The following is a 27351-nucleotide window of genomic DNA, read 5'->3' on the forward strand; positions in this document are numbered from 1 at the left end:
GGTGCTCACGGTAGGGGCCCGCTTGATGCTCTGGATAACCCCTTGATCGAGGGGTTGAATGATAGAGGTGCAGTTCGGTTGGAAAAACATTTAACTGCACGTTTTCCAGCTCAGCGCCCTCTATGATGTGGGCGGAACAATTTTCTAAAAGTAGACAAACCTTTCGGCCTTGCCTGCTCATGTCCCAGTCGAAGGCTTTGACCCACTCTCCGAAAATAGCCCGTGTCATTCATGCCTGAGTGTTAGCCACATACTTCATGGGAAGGCTCCGATTTCCTTTGAAGCAGTGTGGTTTAGCACTTTTTCCGGTGACCAAAAGTGGCCACTTGTCCGAACCGTCCATATTAGCGCCCCGGAGCACGGTTATTCTATTCTTGCCTCTGTGGCAGCGCAGCCCCTTAATATCCAGGCTCCTGGTAGGCAGCATCTCGTAGAAGAGCCCTGTCTCCGATGGTGCATAACCATTCAGGATGCCTGAGAGGCTGGCCCACGTCCACACAGTGGCACCATCACTATCCACCAAAGTGGCTTCACCACACAAGACGATGATGCTGTGGCATGACTTGAATCGGTCCAGCCAACCTACGCTGTCCTTAAAGTCATCTATTCCTAGCATGCAGGCATAATCCAGCGCTTTTTGCTGCACAATATCACCACTAAGGGCGATTTTCTTGGCCCGCACCTCCACGAACCAGGCGTAAACTGCCTTGTCCAATGCCTCGTGCACTGGCTGAGTCAATTTCTTGTGCTTCGCTGATGTCCCTGAAGCTAGTGCTTTGGCTATAGCATCCTTGCTGTTCAGTATTGTTGAGAGCTCGCCAGAATTCCAAATTCTTCCGCGATGACTGATTTTTTACTTATGTTTGCAGCTTCATCCTGGGCAATAACTTGAGCCTTTTCTCTTCTAGCAACAAAAACTTGCGTTTCTTTGTCAGCTGCAACATGCTTCAGCCTACGACCCAACAGCTTCGAGCGACAATGACCGAATGGTGTGCAATCGTCTGTTGTCACACGTGCGTCGCCCGAACACCTCGTCGCACCATCCGGGATTTGACCTCGCAACCCCTACTTCATATAGTAATTGGTGGTGTACACCGGAGCCATTTTCACGAAACCTTGTAGAAAATGAGTGATTAGAAATACTATAAAAAATAAAATGATTACGGGCATGTTATTTGTACGCGCACCATTTTCCTAACCAATGTGACCCAAAGCGTTTCCTTGGAGCTCAGATGCTCCTTCATAAGAGCGCGTTGCATCGCTAATGCGGCATGGCAGCTTTCTGTTTTGTTTACATTGCGTCATGGCACAAGCAGCTCCAGTTTGTGTATTTTTTTTTTTATGCTATCAAGGTCAATGGTTTGTCAAGACATGAAAAAACTGTTTTAGGGGTTTCGATGAGCTACAGTTTAAATAATTTTGCTCACATCTGCTCTGTAAAAACTTGGTTTAAGTGAAAATGTGTCTGCAAAGTAGTTTGTTTTGGAGGGAATTTCGATGCATTATGTTCTATGGGACATTTCCACATGGGACACAGGTAAGGCAGAGCAGGTTCAATATACACCTTCATTTCATATACAGTGGGAACTGTGCAGAAAAGTTCTACAGAAGTAATGGGGTGAAGCTCGCTTCCAGTGTACGCCTGGTGTTCCCCCACCTATCTCGCAAAAAAATCTTGCAAAATATTTTTTGTTTCTATTGAATATCCATATTCTTAATGTATTTTGTATATTTCTATTAAAAATAAATTTGTACTTCGATATTTTTATGTTGCGTCAGTCAATCCTTTTTTCCATTGGAACTTGAGGAGGCCTAGCGTTACTGTTCACAGGATCAATTATCCTCTGATTTGTTCTCCATTCAAAGCAAGCATTGCAGTGAATTGTGTCGTCTATGCAGATTCTGAATTTGAACCAGGCATTAAAGGATGGCAAGTCTCCCGTGCAGTTGGTCCAAATGCCAGCAGTCATCGTGGAGCGGAGCAGCCGACGACCAGGTGCTCGTGGTCGTATCAAGTCGCTGAATGACAACTTCATCCAGAGCTTCCAAAACAAGGCCCCTTTCTTCTCTTGGTGCTGACACCCTAGGCGGGGGTTGTGACTTAAAAGCACATTGGGTTTATCTTTCTCCTCCTCGTGGCTTTTTGTATTTTTTTCTTTGATGTAATTTTTAAGACAATAAAAACTAACATTTGGGGCCATCGATGGGGGTGCGGCAGCTCAACCTGTGTGTGCTCTGTGGGTGCTAAATTCTCCCCCCTCCCCCAGCACCCTTGCCACTTTCTGTGACATTTAAGTTGCTGCTTACTGCTAGTCATTTTCAAGCAAGCGTCCTGTATTGCATGAAAACTAAGTTTCATTTTCTACTGCAATTCCAAGTTGTCTGGAAGGCATTTAAAGATAATGTGCACACACCCTACAATAATGCCTCGAATGCACAATGTAGGTTACCTGTATGTTAAAAACAGATTTTGGCACAAACAAAAAGTAGGCATAAAAAATTCTTGCGGACTACGGGAAATTTAAACCTCTGCCACTGTGTGCTGAGATTTTGCCCTGAGGCTTAATAATTCACTGAGGGATGGAAGATTTGGTTAAACATGTGCAAGGCGAGTTATATCTGCTATTTGTATTTTTTTTTTTATGGTGCCACTGGAGATTTTCTTTAATGACACATTAGCAGCAGTGAGCATTGTACGATAACGGTATATTATATTCACTAATTTTGTTTGTTGCGTTAAGGCACATATTGTAATTGTAAAATGGTCAGTATTAAGGCATGCCCACTTAGGAGTTGCGAGACTATCACTATAACACTCCCAACCATGTACTGAAATGACTTCCGTGTGCGATGTACCACTTTCCTTCGAAGCCTACCTTGTGCATTGTGGGACAAAACATTGTGGTAGAATTCCTATGTATTTTGTGCCAGGATTTGGGTACACATACTTCAAACTAGAGTGGGCATGCAAATTCTGACTGGTTTGAGCTGCATGATTGCAACATAAGCTCTAAGGTAATCGGAAGTGCATTAGTGAATATATTGCTGAAAGAAAGGCACCATCTCCACTATACTTTCTTTGAGAAACAACCTTCATTGGAACAGCTGGTATAGCACAAACTAAGCAAGTCAAATTTTATGAATTGCTGAAGTGATCTTGAATTTGCTTGAACCCTATTACAATGCCTTCGAGCATGTCTTTTTTTTTTTTTTTTTTACCTATTTGGCGTTTCATTAAAGGAGTAGTTGGACAGAGTTGTAGCTTCATGCAGAAGCCATTATATTGTGTACTGTGTTTAATGATTCTAAAGTGTTAAGAGCCTATTACGGCTTTGTTTTCGCCCAATTTTTACGACAATATTGTATTTTTTTGGTCCACATGGTGCAGTAAAACACTACATCGCTGTTTGACATAGGCATCTGGACTTCGCCGATATTCAGCAAAACACAGCACAGAGATGACAGGGTGCACAAATGGCAGCGATTTTATTTTTTTTTTCCACACAAAGCAGACAAGTCAGGATTCCAAGTGCCTTATTGAATTATGTGGGCCAAAAAGTGCAATCTTGTTGTGAAGTATCAGTGCAAACAGCAGTAAAAGTAAAATATTTTTTATTTCTTATAAAGTGCAGGTCGCTTTGGTGCCATGTACACAGACCTTTCATTCATTTGTACATGTTTTGTGTATGAAGGACTGCTCTAAAGCGTAAGCAGTAACTTTCTCAACATCTAAGCAACATCCTGTCAAAGTGCACTACCTTGTAAAGCCAAAGACCATATTTAGACGCAGTAGCTATCTTCAGGTGTGTGAGCTGCTGCATCCTCTGTGGCTGGACTGAATGCACAACTGACTGTGCGCATGCCAATGTAGCCATAACCTGTGCTGCTGCACATTGATGTAGCTTCCCTTCATTGGCACTGCCTCTTTGCCAACAGTGGGATCAGTGACTTAGAGCGATGCATTTATTTTTGTTCAAAATGCATCGTGAATGGCAATTGTGATGTGGTAGCAGCTGTCTGAAGAAGGGAATGTGTGCTACATCAATGCCTTGAAATTGTGCAGCAAACGGTAAAAAGCCACCAATAGCAACTGTGGTATGCTTTGATGTGTATGTTCCTGATTTGCTGAGTGATGTTGTTTTGGGTTGTAGTTCTTGGGAACATGAAGCAGTGGTGACACAAGACTTGTGGAGCCGCTGCCTTTTTCTTGAATTATTGTAGTCCTTCAGTTCTCAATATCTTGGAAGGTGTGTGTGCCGAAACTTATTTGGAATTTGTTTTATTGCTACTTGTGGGAGATACGTTTCAGTGAACATTTAAAGGGAATCACCGACTGCTAGTATTTAAGAAGTGTGCATTTTTGGAAAAAAATGCATTGTTTTTATTTTGCTAAATAAATATGAAGTTTGTTGTTATTCAATAAAATATGGCACCTGTAAAGCTGTTCAATCTTGACTTGCATGCACATAGCAGAATATGAAGCTGTCTCAGTCAGTGCCATGGCCACCACCGCAAGCCTGTACAATAACTTCAGGCACCGAGAACACAATGGCATGCTTACACCAGAAACAAGTTAATGTGCAAGAAACAAGGCATGGAGAGGATGTGCGCCAGGTTTAATCAACACTTCGTACTGCAGCAGTTTTTTGGAATGCAGAAGCTACAACAATTAAATACTTGGCAGCCTTAGGATGTCCTCTCCTGTCTTTAGCAAAACGATAGAAAGGGTAAAGAAACTTATTCTACAGTAGTGAACAAAAAGATACAATATTTTGCACTTGGGTCCCGTGAGCTAAGCTGCTTGAAATGTTTGTGCTATGTTATGCCAGACTGCTAGCCTAGGGCAAAAGTCTAACATGCACTGCCTTTTTATTGGAGCCATTACAGCACAATGTATCGCCAGGAAAGCGTATATATCAACCAGTATGTGAAACTAGGTGCATGGGGCGATATAGGTGGAGGTTAGCTGATCAAAGGCTTGGCCATGCTACTACAGGTTTAATATAATATGAGACGAAAAAAAAAAACTTGCATGCATCCATAGAAACCTTATGGCACCATCTATAACTAACATGTTATTTGCGCTGAGCAAAATCAGTTTTAGAGGAAAATTCAGGAACATGGATGAAAACGCCAAATAGATGGCTGAAGTGCAAATAAAAGAGTACCTCTGAAGCATGTACACAGAACGGAGGAAAAGGTGAAGAAAGTTGGCAACCAAGTGCAGGGTAATTGAAAGTGCAAATAGACTGGTACAAAGAAAGGTGAGGGGTTATGGGACCTTGCAACGGACCTGGGACTGTACCTGATCACTAAGCCGGCTTTCCCCACCCGCTGTGGCACGTCTACGTGCAGGGACTCTACACCCGACCTAACTTTTGTCAACAACTCGAAACAAGCTAGTTGGGAAAACTCGGGCACCCATCTAGGCAGCGACCACATATATCATACACATAGGTATGCCGAAACATGAGACTAGAACCTTTCGGTGCACGGACTGGGACCTTTTTAGGAAAGTTAGAGCGAAGAGACTACAATCGGAACCGATAGAAGCGGGCAGACAGTCCTTGCAGACCTGGATCAACCAGCTCGAAGAAGACTTCAGGGAGGCCACTAAAGAAATTAAGACCGAAGAAAACATAGAGAGCATAGACAGTAGGCTCGCCAAACAATCCATCCTGCAAAGATGGAAAACACAAAGACTGAACCGAAAGCTCAGGAAAAAGATAGCGTTGCTAAACAGACAGATCGAGGAGCATTCGAGAACGCTCATGAAACAACAGTGGGACGAAGTTTGCCACTTGGCAGACGGCAGAATCAAACATGGAGGCAGTTGGAACATCCTTAAACATCTATTGAACGAGAGCGACACTAAGTCAAACAAGAGAACCGCAATTGCAAAACTGGTGCATCAATTCAGCTAGTACACGACTCGGGAGGTAGTCATGAGACAGCTCGCGGACAAATATCTCCTGCTCAAACAACCGGGCGATAGCGACGAACCCGTGGAGTACATGGGAGGACCGTGCGAGGAAATGGACCGCGATTTCACCGAGGGTGAGGTACGGGCCGCCCTCCATGGTCTCTCTAGTAGATCGGCAGCCGGACCCGACGGTATTACCAATAAACTTTTAATGAATCTAGATGATTAGTCGATCACTTTCTTGACGGATCATTTCACCGAGTTGTGGAGAAAGGAAGACTATCCGAAGGAATGGAAGATTGCCAACACCATATCTTCATACCAAAACCGGGTAAACCGCTCCATCTGGATAACCTACGTCCAATCTCGCTTACATCGTGCATAGGTAAAGTTATGGAATACGTTATTCTTAACAGACTCACTAGATACGTCGAGCAAAATGACATACGTATAACGTGATCGGTTTCCGCCCCGGACTATCGACTCGGGACGCCATGCTCCTGATCAAACACCAGCTAATACACGTTAGCCCGGTGCACGCGAGAGCGATTCTGGGACTAGACGTCGAAAAAGCTTTTGATCGCATAGAGCACAAGGCCATCCTCGAGGTCCTGTCCGAGCTGGGGTTGGGCGAGAGGCTATACAACGTTGTCAAGGCGTTTCTGGGCAATAGGCAAGCGAGCCTCACGCTAGGAGAACTAAAATCGAAGGTGATGAACCTGGGAAACAGGGGCACCCCGCAAGGGGCCGTACTTTCGCCCATGTTATTTAATCTAGCAATGACCAGAGTCGCGAGGAAACTGGAGAGTATAGAAGGTATACACTTTGCAATATACGCCGATGACAAACCATATGGAGCGCCAACGGTAACGTAGGCCAAACGGAGACCAGACTGCAGGAGAGCGTACACGCCGTGGAAAGCACGCTAGGCGAGATGGGACTCAACTGTTCGGCGGCAAAGTCGGAGCTTTTGGTCCTAAAACATCGGCGCAGGGGTCGAAGACCCAGGGCCTACGTCCCCGGGGAGGAACCCAAGATTATCTTACGCTGTCACGACGGATCCGCGATCAAGCAGGTGGAAAAGATTAGAGTTTTAGACTTCCAAATAGCAGCGGGAGGTACCAACCTCAATGCCATTCAACACATTTCAAACAAGACGGACCAAGTCATCAAGTTACTAAGGAGATATCAGCAACAGACACAGAGGCCTGGATGAGGACAGCGCTCCAAGGCTAGTGCACGCCTTCGCTCTCTGTCACTTCACCTACGTGGCAGGTCTATTTAAATGGTCGCAGGCCGAGCTGAACAAGCTCAACACTATGATCAGAAAGTTAGTGAAGGCTACCCTAGGTATACCCATCAGCACCTCGAAAGTGAAGCTCATGAACCTATGCGTGCACAATACGATAGAAGAGATGGCGGAAGCGCAACAGATGGCGCAGCAGGAAAGACTGACGAAAACGCGAGCGGGCAGGCTTATAGACCTCAGACTGCCCAAGCGGCGCTGCGAAAAAACCCATCACCAGCGCCCCCATCGCAGTCTTGGCATGAACTGAGTAGTGCAAGGAGAGCTGTCCGCAAGCGAAGGTGCATAGGCCACAATGGACCCTTCTCTTTCATTTGTGTTGGGGTACAGTTTCCTAAAAATCAAGGACCTGGAAAGCTTCTTCCGCCCATCCACGCTACGGAAAGGAAGCGCAGCAGGGCTAAGTACGTGTATAATATAAAATAAAGTCTCAAGTGTTATTTCGGCGTGCTGCAACTCGCAAGTAGAGAGAGCATCAGGGTTGTCTATAGGCATATCAGCATAAAAATCTAAGCATTTCAAAATGGTTCAAATTGAATATGTCCTGAACACAAGACTTAAGTATCTCCTATATTTTTATGTATTTTATAGTAATGTTTTGTCTCGCAATTATTTACAGAGTAAATCCTTTCATAGCCTTTTCCAGGGTAGCAAACAGAACACGTTTTCGAAGGCAGCAAACAGCGTGCAATCATAACGAAAGTAAGCTTCCTACAGTGCCTACGCGCTGCATCTTTCTTTCTCGCAGGAGCTACAGCATCGCTCAGTACCTTAATTTGAACTTTTCGCAGACCCTTCGAGCAACAAGCGCGCACAAATAAATGTAAATAAACGCGAAATATTTTTCTTTACACACGTGCGTTACTTCGCAATTACACATCTAGTGCTGCTACAGCAACCTTATTGCTCACATTTGAAAAACGTAGTCTAACAGGCTCAGCGCACTGCGGAGCTTGCTTGCTGTATCGGCGCAGAACATACAAAATACCCAAAGTAGAAATGAGCTCGCGATACAACGATGCTCTAGAACAGGATTTTGAATTCATAAACGAACCAAAATGTTTGGTTAAGCTGACCTGCCAAATCTCTCCATTCCACTTGTTGAGATATCGATAGCACATAAGCAGGATGGTTCTCAACGTTGTTTTTTCTGTTACCAGCGAAGTGGCGGCTGCAGATTCTTGAGTTTTCGCTTGGTTACCACGGTCCTCCGTCAGGGCTACGCAACATAATTACAGAAGAACAAAATTTTCGCACTTTCTCATGCGAGCCGCTTTGTTGTGGGGAATGCAAGTAATCCGATTACCCAACAAGTTGACCGGCCCGTATCCAGCGCTCTCGCCTTTCCCCTTCATACGATGGCGATGGAAATCGGCAAAACTGAACGTTGTTATTCCGTCCTTCACGTTCATGGCAATTTACAACACAACAGTAGCGTCGATTGCGGCGTTTCTTCGTAACGCGCGAAGCTATCCCGGTTGCCGTCGTTTCCGCCATCAGAGTGAGCCTGCAAGCGCGGCCCGTCCGACTATCGTAGAAATCCATAGCTCTCTGTCTGGGTGTTAAATGCGCAAAACACTCGCAATATGGACCAAAATGTAGTTAAATCGTTGTTTCGCAGTCTCTAGCTGCATAGGCAACTTAGCAAGGGAGTCGGGCTTCGCACTACTCAATTACTGCCTCTTCGCACCGGCAGGTGGCGCTACGCGTCTCGCAAAACTCCAGAGTCTGACGTCCATACTCAAAGCGATAGGAACAGACCCCAATAGATCGATGAACCCGAAGGAATCCGAGGTAGAATTGAGCGCGAACCTTAGAGACGCGATCATAAACCACCCCCCTCCTGAGAACTATGCACCCGGAACACAATGTTAGCAGGAGAAAAGCGAGAGCGAAAGCTTTGTTGAAAGAAATTGAACAGCTAGGACAACAGGCGGCCCTTGTAGACGCTGCCTGGGTCAAAGGCAAAGAGGCCTACACCGCCGTGGTGGTCGACAGCCGGGGCGAGGTACGGGACGCCATCACCATCTTCACTAAGGATTCCAAGGTGGCGGAGCAAGCCGCGATTGCTCTAGCCATCAGGAACCGTAAATGGTCCTTCATATATAGCGATTCCAAAGCAGCAATTAAGAGCTTTGACAAAGGCTATGTAGCTGGGACTGCGGCTAAAATTATCGACAAGATCGAAGCTATCAAAACTGAAATCCGATGGTTTCCTGCACATATGGGACAAGTGGACGAGACTCGGCCCAACCTCAACGAGGTTACGAACGACCTGGCACGAGGACTTGCTTGCCGTGCCGGTCAGAACCGAAGCGACGCCCACTACCATTCCGGGGAGCATAAAGATCACTTACTAACTTACAACGACATCACTAAATATTACTACTTGGGGCGCAGGCAATTCCCACTGCCACACGTAAGATTGAACAGGGCTCAGGCAGTCACGCTACGTTTACTGCAAACCGGGACGTACCCCACTCCGTATTTCATAAATAAAATTCACCCCGAAAGAGAAATTAGGAAAGAATGTAACGTGTGCGATGGCATCATTGACATCAGACATGCTGGCGGGCTGTCCCGCGACTCTCGCCGACCCCAAAGAAAAATGGCTTTACTGGCACAAGATGATGTCAAGCTCTTCTTATCAAGATCAACTACGGGCTGTCCAGAAGGTCCACGATGACGCCATAAGGCTCGGCCTGGCGGTGCCGACGTGGACGCGGCCCGCCTCGGTCTGAAAAGACCGGGCTTCAGGACACTAATAAAGTTTTGTGAATGAATGAATGGAGGAAGAAAAGCATTTTCCTTCATGCTGGAAGACTAACGACAAATCGTCGCCAGGCGCAAGAGGGCAGTCGAAGCCAAAGTGTTCCTGGACTAAGGAGCCTTCCCACTTCCGGGTGATACCAGGCCTCACTCGGGACGCTGTTCAGTTCAATGAACTTTGCTTCCTCTCTCGCGTCTTTCTCGTTACGATGGGTAGGTGTGCCTACCGGACTAGTTCACTGCTTCTCCGTGTCGTGACAGCAGAAGTGGCGCTGCGGTCAGAGGCATGTCGCGAAGCGCGGGTCGTCTGCTACTCAGCCTATTGTTTTCACAGTAAAACCTGGAAAAACAATGGTTAAATTGAGAGAGCCTGTAAAAGTGTGATGTTTCTTGCTGCAATGAGACCTTTTCAAAAGCGGTCATTTATATTGTCTGTTAAAGGGGTCCTGGATCCCTCTGGCTTGGTGAAACGAAAGCCTGCGGAGAGTTTCGCAGCTTCGAACATCTCTGCCAAATTTCCCAGTCATGCACTGCGCGTGGAGCTTACAAGTGGGGCGCGAAATCGCCTTTCTCGCGGATGCTCTTTATTCAACAGAAGCCGGCTGTTCACTCTTTTCTAGACCCTTTATTTTGTAATACAAGCTCCTGACAGTGAAGTTGAAGATGATGAAGTAATGCGGCTAAACCCACGGTGGTACACTCTCAAAAATGTTTACACCCTTTGGGTCTCGTCCCACACTCTTAAGCAAAATCACACCCTTTTGCCACAACAATAATCGCAATCTGTCTTGTCCGCATTTAACGAGGCGAGCCCGGTACTTCCCAGTAACCATGGAGGAAGGAAACAGAGGAGAGGCCCTACCCCCTCCGACTGCTAGGAGAAAAGTGTGGAGGAAATGACGTAGAAGGTTCTCTTTTTTGCTCATTTTTTATTTCTTTGCCGTAGCGGCCACGCCTTTCGGGCCACAATGACGGCTTTGTTTTGGTTCTGTGCGCTCACACGTGTTGCTCCTTAGGTTTCGTACCGTGGCAAAGGCGCCGTGCGGGCAGCTTTTGTTGGACTGCGTTACCTGCACCGTGCTCTCCCGGATGTTGCTGTGGCCAGGTGGGACAGGAGGAATTAAAGTTCGTCAAATGAACGCGAACGCAACGCTGTACACTATGTACCGTGCCACGGCAATGGCAACGGACGAAGCAGTATCCGCGGGAAATATAGCTCTTTTGGCGGAATCATATGCTAACGTGCCATCGCAGGCCGACACCGATGAGTTTCAGAATCTGTACAATGAACGCCTTGCAGGTCGGTGATTCCTGCTTTTGACAGCGTATATGGTGCATTTGCGGCACGTAGACGTACATTATGAATACGTAGTTTGTGTTCAGTAGCAACTTGCTTTTGTGCATATTAAAACACATGTTGCTTAACTGTTGCTTGTTCCTCACAGTACTCGCGACAGCACGAAGTCTTTTAAGTAGAGCGCGTTCGAGGTTCATGCACACGGGCACAGGTGTACCTCAATGGGGCTCTTGCATTGCCCAGGGGGCGCTGCGATAATAGTGCTAAAAAGCGCCCTCTGTCCTGCACTGGGTAGTACCAAGCTCGGTCGTCTGCTTCGGAAAGCACGTTTCCAATATGGACCCACCACTTTCGGTTTTGTTGTACCACGGCTTGCAGCGAATATCGGGCGCCGAAGATTTTTTCAGGGATGGCACGCTGCGTAAAGTCAATAAATTATGCAACGCCGCATACGTGTACGCCGTTCAAGAAATACGCGGCGAAGTGTCGCGTAATACGCGGCGAGCACGGTGTCAATCGCAAGTGATCGAAGCGAGTCGCGTACGAAGTTGAACTTCAGGTAATGTTTGCACGCTGCTAAATTCAGGCGCACAAATGCGAGGAAATGCTTGCTATAAATGAATTCACAGCAGCGATAAGCAGACGTCATGTGCACGGAACTGCTCGAGCGCACGACGGTACGCGCCGCGACGGCAGCGGTATTTCAGCACGCCGCGATGTACGAGCTGCTCGAGCGCACGATCGTACGCGCCGCGACGGCACCGGTCTTTCGACATGCCGCGAAACGGCGGGCCTCCTGCAATTTTTGCTGACTGCATGCCGCTAGACAAGTAGTTATGCCTGTACTGTAGTAGCGGCCATCTGTCCCTTTAGCAACTGATAAATAACTGATGCAATATGCATATGAGCTCGCAGTAACGTACGTGCGAATCGCGCTGCAGCGCGAGCTCGTGCGCTACTCGCTTGATGTAGCTTTTAATGACAGCGCTCGAACGTCGATGTGCGGCAATCAATACTACCTTGCTGCGCTGCCTCAACGTGCTCAACGGTCTTGAATCGTGAATCGCCAGCCATGCCTGCAGCTATGTCGGCCTGCTGTCGGGACTGTAGGTGCACAAGACCGAATTTTAGAACGCAGATAAGCAAGCTTCAAGACAGGCGAAGCAGTCAGCATGGCGCGAAGTTTCGCTTAACCAGCGAGACGAACTGCAGCTATCCAGGGCGCCCGAGGCTCCGCTTCGTGAGGCCTTGAAGGAAAACGGTAGAATCTGGTGTTGGGATTCAGGCCTTCTTGTTCATGGCAGCCTACGACGCAGCAGTAACGACGGTGACGCTTTTTCGAGGCTGCAGCTCATGAGCTAGGTCTCCCCGGATCGGCGTCGCCGATTCGATCCTTCTGCTTCAGCATTACGTCTCACGTAGAGTCCGTTTTCGTTTAACTACAGGCTGCGGCGAACTCGCAGCGTGGACGGCGTGCTCTGTGAGAAGTGACGAGCTTTTTCGCACTCGCAACAGGGCAAAAAAAAAGTGCGAATCGAAGCAAAACTCGGGCTAGAAACGCGCTTCGCTACAGCCAGGGCTCAATACTACCCAAGCTGGTACTACCCAGATAACGTTTCGCGCGCCGCCACCAGGCGCCGCTACTATACCTCAAACTCCAGCGCAAGACATCCATACACAGTGTTATGCCGAATATGTGCATTTTGCTGCCCTCGGCACCGTGCGCCTGCCAGCCGACGCTTCATCCTGGAAGATGGGAAAGAAGCGGCTGCTTTGACTTAAGGAACGAATCCTCCCTACTGCGGGCGTATCTTATCTGTGCGCGCGAGAAGCGCAGGGAAGTGAAGGTTAGCGGATGCGCTGCAAGAGTCGGCAAGGCTCCACAGAACGTACGCCTGCGAACACATATCAAACGGCTGTTCCATGATTGCACGTCGGCCGGTTCTACGCGCGTACTGTTCTGCACTTTGCGCCGGCTATCGCAAAACTTTGGTTACGTGAAGCGAAGTTCATTATAAACTTCTTTCAACATGACTTCGGCAACGGCAATGCATTGAGACATCGCGATTACATGATTTTGTTTAGAATTGCTGCGGAGCACGCGCGTCCGAGCAGCCCGGTTACGCGCAGCGCGGCGTGGTTTCGCGGGAAAGGTAAACGAGAGAGGAGAGCTGGCCCGAGAAGCGGAGCAACGCCATGAGCAACGCCAACTTCCGGCTTCACTTTAACTTCACAAAGAGTGACGTCAGGGCCGAATCTTATAACGGTTCGGTTGGGGAACCGTTCGTTTGGCCTCACCTGATTGGCCAAAATTTTTATTACGTCACAGGTCTTCAGAGGCAGCAGGGCGGTATCGCAATTTATGAATACGTCACGCATCTGTCAATCATCTTCAAAGCGAACCGGTCATAGGAACCGGAGAAGGGGTAGTCCGCTTTGGGTTCCGTTGCTGTGGCTTGGCTGTTGGCTTGTGACACTGGCCGCGCGCGCCGGTCGCGCGCCCCCGGAGACGTGCGGACGTCGCGCGCGCGTGCGTTGGTTGCTTCGGAGGCTATTGCTTGCCTTCGTCGTCTGCTTGGCGTTGCTCTTTCGGTGTCGACCACGGCTGAAAATGCGATACGCTTTCGAAGAAGTGACGGATAATACAGTACATACAGCACATACAGTAACTCTAGTAGGAAACTCTATGGAGTGACGGGCGGGAGCGGAGGGGTGCACAAATTTGTGATGAAAGATGGCGGCCCCAGTAGATGGCGCTGGCTGCGCGACAGGTGCCAGCGGCGCTGGGCAGTTTCGCGTTGGGCCGCATGTCTTTTACTTTCACCTTGTTTCCAATAATTACACGCCGCGCCCGTGTTAACAGGACATGAACTAGTCATTTTGTTAGTTGAAAAACATGCGTCTGAATTTTTAAATGGTGCTATACTCAACATAAACGAAAACCACAATGTTTCTGATAGACGTACGCAACTGGCAAGCGGCGTTTAGTTTATAATTAAACGTTTCTCAGCATTGACCAGATTTGACATGTTTCGCCAACTTCATCTGAATTAATCCATTTACGTGAGCGCACAATCAAACTGTGTCTTGAGTGTTTCTTTATGGGCTTTGTTTGGAGCGTAAACTGCTCAATATTTTCTCTTATAAGAAGCAATGGTTCGCGTGTTTATTTTTCGCTCTAAAAGGTTTTGTTCAGTGTTGAAATCATTTAAATTCAATTTTCTCTTTTCCTTTTCCTTGGAGGGCTTATATTTTTAGAGTAGAAATGGCAATGCTATAGTAAGGGCTGTGTTGCACCGAACATCTTCATTATTTTGTTAACTGTTTCTCTACCGTTCCGTCGACGCTTTCGTGGAAATTGATTCTGCAGCAGTTTCCTCAAGTATTTGCAATGAATGCAGGTGCCGTTACTTTCACATACGTAAGTACACTTGATGGAAAAGTAACAACCAGCAAATGATATATATCTTCCTTGCTTCTCTGGTTTCACGCCGCAGCCTCCACACAATACAAGTGCATGTGTGCTGTCGAGCACTGACTGCGCTTCCTCCGGCGAAGAAACAGTGCACTGTGAGCGCAATTGGCCCCTGAGGAATACAGAACAACACAACGATTCCGATTGGTTGCTTTCTGACTTGAATTTCACTAAATTCGGCAGCAAGATGTAGTCAACCTGCTCGCCCTCGAGCTCACAGACTCCGAAAAACACACTGTAACGTTCACTTGGAAACGTTACCTTATTCCATGTTGCATCAGGTAGGCAGACATTATGACACAGACGCTCAAGTTCCACGGCGTGCTGTATATCTGAGGCAATCATATCTGGTGTATCTGGCTCCTGGCGTAGCTGCGTGTGCGCTGCGGCGTCTTCTTGCTGGGCGTCTTGCCTGTTGATTGCGTTTAGCTTTTGCCGTTTTGCAGCAGGTCCACGCTGCTCACCCATGTATTTCTCTCTTTCCTTTTCATCGGAGCTTTCTTCGTGAAATACTTAGGTGCCTCAGGGAACACGGCGTTTTCTTTCAGACGCGCACGATTGCGAGACAATTCCACAACCTCACCGTTGATTGTGTGCCGATAGGTCTTTTCGACGAATATTTCGTCGAAGTGCCGTTCACAAACCACGCTGTTGTTGGTAAGCTCTTTGTCAGCCCGTTTAATATTTCGGGCCCATTGCTCCCTTCGCAAGACATCAGTTGGGGCTTTAAACACAGAAAGCTTTTGCGAGCAAGATCGATACCCGCCTTTGCATCCAGGTACAAAGCACGCACTTCAGCGGCTCGACGGCATAGTTCATTACATCCAAGAGACTGAATCTGAAGAGTCCATTCCTCGTGTGGCAACACGACGACCCAACACTGCAGACTAATTTCACAGACGACGACAGAGGCGACAGCGAAGCGTCAACGCCGTGCCAGGCTGTCGCAAGCGTGGCACCTTTGAACACAGCAGTGCCCCTAGCAATGGCTTAATTTTCACCGTGTTCCGCGCGCTCCTCCTCCATGGCGCGGATAAGGCGCCCATCGATTTACCGACGTGGCTGCGCCAGTTTCAACGGAGTGATTCCGCGGTCCTTTATCTGTTCTGTACACCTAATGGAACCTACTTACGAGCATGTTTTCAAGCAGTGTAATCACCCCATGTAGCACTGGTAGAGAAATTCATGCACCAGCTGCTTTATGTAAGCAACAAGAAGGTATGTACCATGGTGGTATGTACAGTCCCGGGCAGAACATCATGATGAGACTTTATTTCTCAGGTCTGCAAATAAGTAAGAAGGGCACAAAGCACTTTCCCATGGCACAGCCACATAAAGCTGATCAAACTACTAACACACAAAGCAAATACGACTTTCTCGTAGCGATCAAGGTGTCAGCAGATCAGAGCCGGCGCTGGCAGGCGTGCGGGCACCAGCGGGAAGCAAAGTGGATGGATGGATGGAAGGTAGGAGCGTCCCCTTTGAAACGGGATGGTGGTAGTTGCCACCATGCTCAGCTTTTTATTTTGCCTTTTATTTTTGTTTACCTGTGCTGTGTGTTATTAAAATTCGCGATTTTCTTTAAATACGTGTTCCTACCCTTTTAACCTTATGTCACCTCTGTTGAAAATGGGTCGCAAGCCCCACGGGTAGCGTTGGCCTGGGGCACAGCTGGAAGCATCCGAAGGTCCTGGCAAAGGATGAGTCGACTGCTAACAGAACAACTTGTTTATTCTAGCATCGCAAAAGAGCGGCTAGTCAAATCGACCGATGTGGAGAACGGGAGACCACGTTTCTCGACTGAAGAAATCGAAGCTTCTCTCTTGGCGTCCGGGGGCAGCTGCTTTTATACTCCCGGAGTCGAGGGCAAGAAGGAACGGCTCGGAAGAGGCGCACGTGACGGCGGCGCACGGACACGTTGTGACAAGAAGTGACGTATCCGCCGGACCGGCGCCGGTCAGACCTCCTCGCTTCACAGTTGGGGAGCTCCTCTCCCCGAGTGCCGCGCTTTGACAAGCGTGGGCACCAACACACACACACACACACGAAGACACGTGGCATTGAAACATGCCTGGACGCGCTTAGCAGGAGGCGTTGGGACAGCGCTGAACTGGCCAAAATGTCCGCCGCTGTGAACGAAGCCCCGGCGTCCGTTGCATCCGCGCCGGCTATACCGCACGTCGGAGGCGAAACGTAACAGACCGCCCCGCCGGGAGGAGGAGATCCCGATGGTCAGGGGACTGCATCCTGTTAGATACGCGACCGTTTCCTGGGCCTACTTCGAGTTCACCAGACCACATCGAATCGCACCACAGCTAATTAAGGAGCGCAGAAGCACGGATACGACATTCCTGAGGAGCCGACGTGCAAACAAGTTGGTGGCCCCCACTTCGTGTGCCGCAGGTGGAGCTATTCACTGCTTGACTCTTCCCGAAAGTGAAGCGAGAGCCTGGCGCTGTTCCAGGTAACGTGAGTCCCGAAGCAAGACGGCTGTAATGCGCCGCGAAGGCCTGGCAGCGTCGCTCCCACCTGGCTATTGTGACGGCGCATTGCAAGTCAGCAAGGCAAGACCGCAGGGGGACCAAGCAGCGACTCTCTTCGCCGGGTGTGACTCCATCGCACGGGCGCCTGCCATTGGCCGAAAATAACGACACCCGAGCGGGCTCGCCGATTGGCCGAAAATGGCGTCACCTGAGCAGGCTCTCCCATTGGCCGAACGTGACGTGTCTTCAAGACACCGAAGGGCTTAAAAGACGCAGACCGGGAGCAGCAGAGAGGATTCCTAGAGCATTCCTTGATTCATTTCTTTCGAACTTCTTGCGACGGGCCGCAGCGTCCGAGTTGCTGCCCGCCCGTAATGACTGTACGACTGGTAAATGACTCTCACTGTAAATAATGTAAATAAACCTCCCAAGTGTTTCATCTCGAAGTCCTCCTCAACTCCTACAACTGGTGGCAGCGGTGGGATCGCCTCCAAATGCAACAACTGGTGGCAGCGCTACGGACCAACCTTCGTCGAGAGAAATACTGAGGAACCCGGAACAGCGAAAAAGAGCCTTCGTCCAAAGGAGTCGCCAGGAACCGGGAAGAGCGAAGAAGAGAGAGCCTTCATCGAAAGAGGTCCTAAGGAACTGGGAGTAGCGAAGAGGAGCGAGCCTTCGACCCAGGGAGTCCTGAGGAACCGGGAACAGCGGACCAATGAACCAGATGTCAGGGTGCTGCAACCGTAAGTGAGCGCGTGTTTTTTTTTTCCTTTGGATTCGCCAGACTCAAATCTTGTGTGTTCATTTTGATAGTTCTGGGAATCGGGAATTTGTTGCATTGGGTGTGTTTGCACAAATTAATTAAGGAAAACAGTTCTAACCACCAGTCGGGGCAGCTGCCATGGATCTTAGAAGGTTGACGAGGTTAGACTTGTTGTTGGTGTGCGACGATTTGGGAGTTGAGGTGGACGAACAGATGGAAACGCAAGCTATCATAAAGGCGATTCAAGATAGTGGCAATGATGATGAAAGCATTGAGCTTGCTTGGGAGGTGATACAAGAACCACGGGAGCGTGAGCGTCGTGAACGTGAGTGAGCGTAAGCGTGAAGAACGCGAGAATGAACGGAAACGTGAGCTTCAAGAACTTACTCTTAGGTGTGAGCGTCAAAAACGTGAGAATGAACGTGAACGTGCGTATCAAGAACGTGAGCGTGAGCAAAAGTACCAGAGAGAGAAGGCAGCATTGTTAAAAGAGATACAGTATTGTGATCAGTTAATGGCACAGAGACAACGGCTGTCTGAAAATTCTGTAGGCAGTACAGAGCACAGGAATGAGCAAGTATCTAGCGGATTTTCGCCAAAATCCGACGAGAAGAGTAGTGCCTGTGAGATTGGCTGGAAATTTATAAGTGAAGGGAAAAGGCTAGCTGCTAACGATGCGTTAGTGGTAACAGATGCCGTTAAAGGCCGCAGGGAGAGCGACGAGGTGCTGTGCCAACAGATGACTGTAGAGACAGCTAGGCCAGCTGCGAACAAATTGGCAGTTACCGCGCGTGTGCGTCGCATCTCATGATATCGAGGTCGTTAGCGAGGTACAGGGTACTGTTGACTCGACAGACACGAGCACCCATGTCAGGTCAGATCTGCGGGCCGAAGTGATGTGCGAGCTGGACGATGCAGTTGAGAGTAGTTCTCAGGATGGCGAGCTCCGTAGCTCAAGAGAGGACAACTGCATTGTTCAGGGATCGGTGCAGCTCTCCGCCAGTCTAGGTAGCCTAGATAGAGATGATTCAGTTAGTAATCATTCGGACTGTGCGCGTGAGACAGCGATTGATACCGACGCGCTGTGTGCTGATGCACAGCGTGAGCTGGGTAATGCAGTAGAGGGCAGTTCGCAAGAGTGCGAGTTGCATAACTCGAGTAAAGCCTGCTGCATTGTTCAAGAGTCGGTTGAGCTGTCCGCCAGTCGAGGAAAAGTGAGAGTAGATTTAAATGTAAATCACTCAGACTGTGCGGGTAAGAGACCGATCCGGGCCGACGAAATGTGCAACGGCCAGCACGAGGCGCGAGAGAGCGACGTGAAAGAGAATTCACAGAAAAAGCGCCGCAGAAAGAAGCGCCCTAAAGATAGGAATGCGGTGACTAATGTAGCGCCGCCAAAGACGGTGAGAGACCCAAAAGGGCATGGCTCGAGGAAAAGAAAGGTGCGGTCGTCACTGACGATGTTGACGCATCAAACACGTTCGAGCCACCGGTCAAAGGGGGACCGCGAAGCATGTTCTGCACGGGCGCGGACAAAGGGCACGGGGCAGTTAAATTCCTCGTCGTTCCGTCGTTCTCTTCGAAGCTCAGCGTGTAGTACAAAGAAGCGCAAGGTGGCAAGACGAGACCAGGTGGGGAGTAGCGACACGGTCAATCGAGATCGTGATGAAAGAGGGGCGCCAGGACGCAAATTGGCAGGGGACTGTAACGTCTTGGGGGAGCTGATAGTGAGTCAGCCCTTTTGTTGTTCCTCGGTAGCCAGAGTAGCTTTCGGACCGCGACCACCTCGGGTACGGCTCAAAGTATGAGTCAGACGTAAGCGTTTGGAAAGGGAGGCCAAGAGCGCTTCCGTAGAAATGAAGTGTTTGGTTTTATTTTTTGAGCACTCGGTTTGGATAATTTTCGCGATTTAAGTTTCTTTCAATATGTAAGGTATGAGCTCTGTTTATGTTTTGTTTGAGAAGCTCGAGATTTGAAAGACGCGTTTTATGTAAAATGTAGTTTCGCGAGGTGGTCATTAATAAGTAGATAGGCTTTCTTTTTTTGTGTGTGAGTAACCTGAGTGTCAAGGTTATCGTTGAGAGGCCTATCGTAACGCGCGTGTTTTAGTTAACCTTCTTTTTTTATATAAGCGTTTTTTTATTTTCTAAGGTTAACCGCGTAGGTTTTCAGTGAGTGCATGATTTACACTAAGAAGCGTTCTTAGTTCCATTAGTGCGTGTCCTGTGTGGACGGAAGGAAGCAGATTTATGACTGGGGTGCTCGTGTGTGTTGAGGGCATCCGCATTCTGAATCCTTATGTGAGCGTGCGTAGAACTAGTAATTAGGAGACGCATTTTTTTAAAAGGGTTTTGCGGAGTGCCTAAGTTACGCAAATTAAGTTCTCGTTTAAGTTACGTGTCCTGTTGGGACTAAAGGAAGAAACGCGAGCAAGCGTAATAAAAAGTTTGCCTACGACGCAAGTACGCGTTCGGATTAGTGACCACAAGGCTAGCGCGCTTGTGATTACGTACTTGTAGAGTTGACCGGACTGTTCAGTGGCCCCAATACGTGGGATAAGTACGCCACTGCGATAGGTTGGAAACATGCTGTTCGTGTAGTTAGGCTACTTAAGTTATGTTCGGCTGTTTTCATTGTTTGTTTGCAGCGACGACGACCTTTTGTTTTGCAACAACAATAGCACTCTGGTCTTGTCGGCATTCGGGGAGAAATGGATAGCGGTTTGGAAAGGTGGTTGGAACTGTTTTGTCAAAATTGGGGAAATAAAAGATCAGGGTTCATTTTGACTCAGTAATAGCCTGGCGAGTCAGGGGTGAAGACCCTGCGCTTACTCGTGGTGCAGCGCTGTGTTGTTTTGTTTGTTTGACGTACGTTCTCCAGGGCTCAGGATCCCGAAGTTCGTCAAACGATGCTCGACACCAGTACCCTGCAGGTTCTTTCAGCGTTCCTCATGGCCAGCGAATTGAGTTCACCGGCCATTCCGGGGCGAGGACGAGCTGTTAGATACGGGACCGTTTCCTGGGCCTACTTCGAGTTCACCAGACCACATCGAATCGCACCATAGCTAATTAAGGAGCGCAGAAGCACGGATATGACATTGCTGAGGAGCCGCACGTGCAAACAAATTGGCGGCCCCCACTTCGTGTGCCGCAGGTGGAGCTATTCACTGCTTGACTCTTCCCGAAAGTGAAGCGAGAGCCTGGCGCTGTTCCAGGTAACGTGAGTCCCGAAGCAAGACGGCTGTAATGCGCCGCGAAGGCCTGGCAGCGTCGCCCCCACCTGGCTATTGTGACGGCGCATTGCAAGTCAGCAAGGCAAGACCGCAGGGGACCAAGCAGCGACTCTCTTCGCCGGGTGTGACTCCATCGCACGGGCGCCTACCATTGGCCGAAAATGACGACACCCGAGCGGGCTCGCCGATTGGCCGAAAATGGCGTCACCTGAGCGGGTTCTCCCACTGGCCGAACCTGACGTGTCTTCGAGACACCGAAGGGCTTAAAAGACGCAGACCGGGAGCAGCAGAGAGGATTCCTAGAGCATTCCTTGATTCATCTCTTTGAAACTTCTTGCGACGGGCCGCAGCGTCCGAGTTGCTGCCGGCCCGTAATGACTGTACGACTGTTAATTGACTCTCACTGTAAATAATGTAAATAAACCTCCCAAATGTTTCATCTCGAAGTTCTCCTCAACTCCTACAATCCGTTGTCCGGAGTGATGTAGCTCGATGATGCTCATAACCGAAGTCGGTTGACCCTCGGCGTTTCTTGAGCGCAGCGCACAGAGAAACCACGAAACACAGAACCTCTTAAAAACTTCTGGAAACGGCTACAAACGGCTATAGACGTCTTCGTCTATGATAAGACTGAAAATAGAATTTCTTCTAAACATAACTTCAGCACTTGGAATATGCTAGTATATATTCTATCTGCGGCAAAACCCACTACTGGTGTCACTAGAGTCTGTTTTGGTAAACGCATTCAGAATGTCTAACTCAAGAACTTTTCTAGATCTTTTTGTCTAAAAGTGCATAAAATGCCAAACGACGTGTTAAATGTGCGGTTACCGTCGGCCGTTGGCGTTAGCGAATAAAAGACGCCACAGACAAATCGAACTTGTTGGAAGCAACACAAGTTAATTGGCTTTAATATTAAATAATTTCACACCAGAACTTCAACAATCAAGGGCGTGTTATTGTTTTCCATACGGGGCGCGCACACGACGCCTGGAAACCATTCTATGCTCGCACAGCAGGTATTTACAGCAGCAGGAGCGAAACGCCGGTGTTGCACAGCGGTGTCACAGAGCCACCGCGCTGCGATCACTTCGGCGGCACAATCCAAATTTGTCGGACATCTCATTCTGTGCTGGAGACACTGGGAGGCAGGAAGTTTGAAAAAACGGCCATTGCCGCCCGCTATGTCTCGGTCGTGGGTTCGTTATCCAGTTGTGGGTCATTCTAAGCCGTTCTGTACATTTATACTGGATATTACCTGGAGTCATTTAGCTGTGCTGATGCTGTGTGCCGTGTGTTTTGCATCAGTGCTTCGTGACATCGGCTGTATTGCGTGTTTTCGCTGACGGCTTACTACCACAATGGTGGGATCTGCGTTCGCCGCCTTCGTGTCCCGGTGCATCTTTGTACGTCGCACGTTCGGATAACACTTTTTCCGGTAAGTGAAATACATTGCACTTCGTTTTTCGTCAACAATGTGAATATATTTAGGTGTTACCCGCGTCATTTATTGACATATGGGCTCTTCTGCCCTGCGAGTTTTCGTCATTACTTTTATACGAGGGTTCTCCTTGTGTTCAGCCGTTCAGCACTACCGCGCTCCACGACTTGCGCAACAACAGTCGGAACTTTGCCCTGCTTGTTAGCCTGTGGTTAACATAGCACGAGCCAACCGAAAGGAGTGCATTCGAAGACGACGCGCTGGCTGTAATGCTGAACCAGACTGAACTCGCCCTATTTTGTGTCCTTTTGTTCTTTCGTGTGCGCGCGTGTGTGTCAGTGACTATGCAGTTTGTAGCGTTCCCACTTTATAGCAAAACAAAAAATATAACTGCAGTGTTCACTTCATCTATACAATTCCAAATTAAATCGTCTGCTGATGTACAAATTTCACTTGTGTTTTGTTCTAAATAAGCAGCAAAACCTTTAACCTAGTAGGTGCTTCATCTGGGAGTGAAATCACGACAGCTTGGCATTTATTAATGAATGACTGTGACCGGGTCACCTTATTTGTAATCGCAAATTTGCCTTTCAACTGACTTGATGCTATCTTATTTTGTCCCTTTCACTCTATAGACGGCCGGACATCCTTCTTGTACCTTGGCACTAGCTGGATGACGGGACCTCATCATGATCAGTGTAAGCCAATGTACTGCACCCTCTCTGGTCCTCCCAGTGCTTTTTATATGGGTTAAGGCCAGGGAGCGCTTCGTGGTAAAATAGCTAGTTGGTGTCTCACAAATGGCCATTTTTTTGCACTGGTCCATTATAAGCTGCCACTATTATAACCAATTTCTCAGTGCCAGTGTACATACACAGTTCTACTAATAATTAGTTTCCCTAAGCCTTACAAAATTTACCTGTAGGTAGTCATTGCTATGTAAGAACTCGCAAATTAACTCTGCTGTGTCATAGAAGTATTCCATACATGAATAAAAATTTTCTACAACAGTGTACATTACACCTTGCTTCCCTAATGCACAAATGTATTCAAGCCAGTATTTGATTAGTTTGGTATTCTAAATGTTTTCTGTGTGATTTAGTTTCTTTACAGGAACTTACTGTACAGCATCAGCAAGCAGTCTAATTTAAAATTTATGTGTGCTGTAAAAGGTGTGCTTTGCCGCTAGAATTGATAAAACATGGGCCAAGGCTTCCATACAAGGACAAACTTCCATTTCGCTCTACCACCATCAGCACTTGGCTGGCGCTTGCAAAATGAATCACATCAAGTAGCTTGTGCCAGACTGTTTTTTAACCTTATTGTGAGGAGATCACAAAGTGATCTGTGGAGGTGCCTGCGTCTGAGATATAGATTGCGCTGCAACATATGTGCGTGTAGAACAGGCATGATGCTGAGGGTTCCAGCAGTTTGCAGAGGTGCTTTTAAAATTGTGTCATAACTGCAATTTTACCTGTGCTGTTTTTTATCACCTATTTCAATAATATCATTGGAGGTGTTATCAGAATTTGTCAATCTATTTGCCCTGGCCCATTAGCCTGCCACGTTTGCCTTTTCACTCGGTGGGCAATTATTCTGCATGGACCATTACTTGAATACACCTTTTTGTGTGCAGTGGCTTCTCAGTTGCAAGTCAGCATAGATGCTCAGAATTACCTGAGGCTATAGATACACTGATGAATTTGCCACCTATACGAATCACTTTGCACTTTCTCACGCAAACAGCATGCTAACACTTCCAAGTCAGTGGGCAATGTTATTGTTTGATCACATCATGAGATACATTCAACTTTGTATGACGCATCATCCAAGGTGTTGCGTCATTTGTGTGAGGTATTGCCCGAAGCCAATTAGGGTCACATGAAAATATATCAACAAAGTGATTGATCCAGCTAGGATTGTTGCTTTGGAACACTACTTTATCACCAGTCCTCCTTTGCATGCTACCTGCTTACTCTGTACTGTGTCATGTTTAAGTTTGAAAGAAAGGCAACAGCTAGGCAGTGCAAAATGCCAAACTTGCTTTTAGTTCAACAATATAAAACGCTATTTAACTTTTTAATTAAGTTAGTACATCATTTACCTGCAGAGTGAATTATTGTTTTAAACTGATTACATTTTGCAGGAAGCTTCTCAGACTTGTTTGACAGGTTGATAAGTGGCTTTTTAGCCACAAAACACCATACAATAAATTAAAGGCTGACTTTAACTCTGCTATGCAACTTAATGACTATATGCCAGGAACAAGGTCTCTGAGTTGTGGCGCTGGCTAACACTCCCAGCGTTCGACTAGGACACATAAATACCCAAGAAAGTGGATGGGAAAATGACGCCGTTGTAGCTCAATTGGTAGAGCATAGCACGCAAAATGCGAAGGTTGTGGGTTCAGTTCCCACCTGCAGCAAGGTGTTCTTTCATCCACTTTAATTTCCATTAATTTATCGTTTCTTTATTTAATTTATTAAGCACAAGTAATTTCCCCTATGTTGTCCTTGGTGTCAGTGTTTGTTGGCTTCTTATGATAGGAAATATACTAGTCATTTTAAACATCATCGCATACATACCTTAAGATACCCGTAATTTAAGAGAAATGGGAATGCTTAAATTTATTTTTAATGTGAGCCAAACTTCTTACTTAGCACATATTGCTAATTGAAGTTCCAATTTCAACATTCCCATTTCTTCCCTTGCCTTTTTTTCCTGTTCTGTGCAGGTATTGCTTTCCTATGTCTACAAGAACCGTCACGCGTCGCCTGTGACAGCAAGCTTTTGTGGGCAGCAAGTGCTCTCCTACGAAGGCTGGCCTACTCTGGCAGCGGCGGCAATCATCTTCAAGATTTATCCATGATCACCTTTGCTGCTATTTGTCACTCTTGTTAATTACACTTTCTGCATCTTTTCTAATTTATTAGGTAATAAAGTATGAGTATGTGACATGGTGTGAAGTTGATGTCTTGCTGCATTTTCGCTTGCAATCATCTTTTATGCATGAAAAGCTCATCGTACAGTTTATGAAAGAAATAACAACATACTATGATTTATCTTTCAGTTCTGGTAACATGCAACATACAAGGAATTCGCTAATGGATGGTATGGTGAAGAACTGGCCATTATTTCTGCGTGATGCTGTGCAAGCATGTGACGCTACCTTACAAGAGGCACCCAGAAAGTAAGTTACAATTTACTTTTAAATGAAGCATGGACATCAGAAAAAATATATTTATATTGCTAGTTAGAGTGGTTCGCAGAGTGTTTTTCCAGATGTGTACTATCCTTTATTTCTTAACTCATTGCAGCACAGTGTTCTGTTTCGTATACTGGTGTAAGGCTATTGTGCCCCCTGTAGCTGAAACAAGGATGTAATTTTTGCCTAAACTGCAGCATCACTGACAAAATTTTTCTTTGCTAGAAACTATTTCAATTTGGTGGACACCCAGCAGGGCGAAGTTTTGTCAATAATGACGTGTTTCATGCAGAGATGTTCTTGTTTAGGTCAATGAGTGAACATTGGAATTATATCAGCATACAATACAGGTCTTGTTTTATTTGCAAAATAATTCTGACAGGTGGCATTCAATTGATTGGTCTAATTAAAAGCACAAATTGACCAATGAGGCTGTACTACACTATTCTCATGGTTCACATCTGGAAAAACTACCTCTGCATCACTCTATCCGACAATATAAACTTTTTTTTTTCTGATGTCCATGCCTCGTTTAAAATAAATTGTAACTGTGGGCAAACGTCGTGTTACTGTAACAGCTGCCGCAAAAATTTGAGGGAATGTCTAATAAAAGTCTTCAGTTGTTCTTGTCAAGCTGTCCATTAGCCAACTTTTAGCGTAACGTTAGCAGGGCTTACTGAAGTACTTCTAGACGTCCATGGCTACAAAATGTCTTGATCAAGACAGCTACTAGGCTTTTGAATTAGCCGTTCAAGACATCTTTTAGACATCAAATAGCTGCTTGCGTGTTTCGTGGGAGGCCTCGTTCTCACGTTCAGGTTCACACAGGACACTGCAAAGTGACTTCGGCAGAGTTGCCATTTTTTTTCTCGTTCCCAGCAAGCGTTAGAACTACGCCGAAACTCAACCGCTCAATCAGCAAGCACGACACAACCCTCACTAAGCCATGCCAGGCTCTTTCCCCTTTTATACTACTGCCTAGTTCCTTGCAGTAGTCTAGCAGCACTCAGAACGCGTCCACAAATTGGAAAATTGCACTAGAAAGCACGTCATGACTTTGAAACACTAAACAAAAGCAATATGTTAAAAATCCTGCCTCAGGAAGAAAAACATCAGTAACAAACACTTTGAGGCTGATTCCTACGTTAGAGGCCTCGACTTAAGCCATCGGCGTTACCATTGAGACTCCCCTTTTTGTAACGCACCTCAAAGGAATATTGCAAAGCGAGGCTCCAGCGCAGGAGGCGGCCATTTTTGGAAGAGATGGTCTACAGCCATTGGAGAGGGCAGTGATCCGTCTCAATGATAAACCTCGAGCCGGCTATGTAGCATGACAATTTCTGAACGGCCCACACGAGACACGCACACTCTTTCTCGGTGGCGCTGCACGCCTGCTCACGACTGGTCAGCTTACGACTAGCATACAGAAGGGGGTGTTCCACTTCTCCATTTTCCCG

General features: G+C 47.4%; 1 protein-coding gene and 1 long non-coding RNA gene across 3 annotated transcripts in view; both read left to right on the plus strand.

Annotated features, from left to right (window-relative positions):
• Positions 1 to 4440, plus strand: part of Pi4KIIalpha (phosphatidylinositol 4-kinase II alpha) — a 98075-nt gene extending 93635 nt beyond the window's left edge. Inside the window, exon 9 of the mRNA XM_075676551.1 lies at positions 1900 to 4440. Coding sequence (XP_075532666.1) covers positions 1900 to 2079 — 180 coding nt within the window. The 3' untranslated portion in view covers positions 2080 to 4440. The remainder of the gene's footprint in view (positions 1 to 1899) is intronic.
• A 17813-nt stretch (positions 4441 to 22253) lies between these two features.
• LOC142565861 (uncharacterized) lies at positions 22254 to 26173 on the plus strand. Of its 2 annotated transcripts, none has more exons than XR_012824893.1 (3): positions 22254 to 22686; positions 23325 to 23387; positions 25760 to 26173. It is a non-coding gene; the product is annotated as an uncharacterized LOC142565861 (long non-coding RNA). The 2 variants fall into 2 exon arrangements; XR_012824892.1 differs by lacking the exon at positions 25760 to 26173 and adding an exon at positions 25424 to 25644.
• The last annotated feature ends 1178 nt before the right edge of the window (positions 26174 to 27351 follow it).

This window comes from Dermacentor variabilis, unplaced genomic scaffold (genome assembly GCF_050947875.1).
Source record: "Dermacentor variabilis isolate Ectoservices unplaced genomic scaffold, ASM5094787v1 scaffold_12, whole genome shotgun sequence".
Taxonomy (NCBI): Eukaryota; Metazoa; Arthropoda; class Arachnida; order Ixodida; family Ixodidae; genus Dermacentor; species Dermacentor variabilis.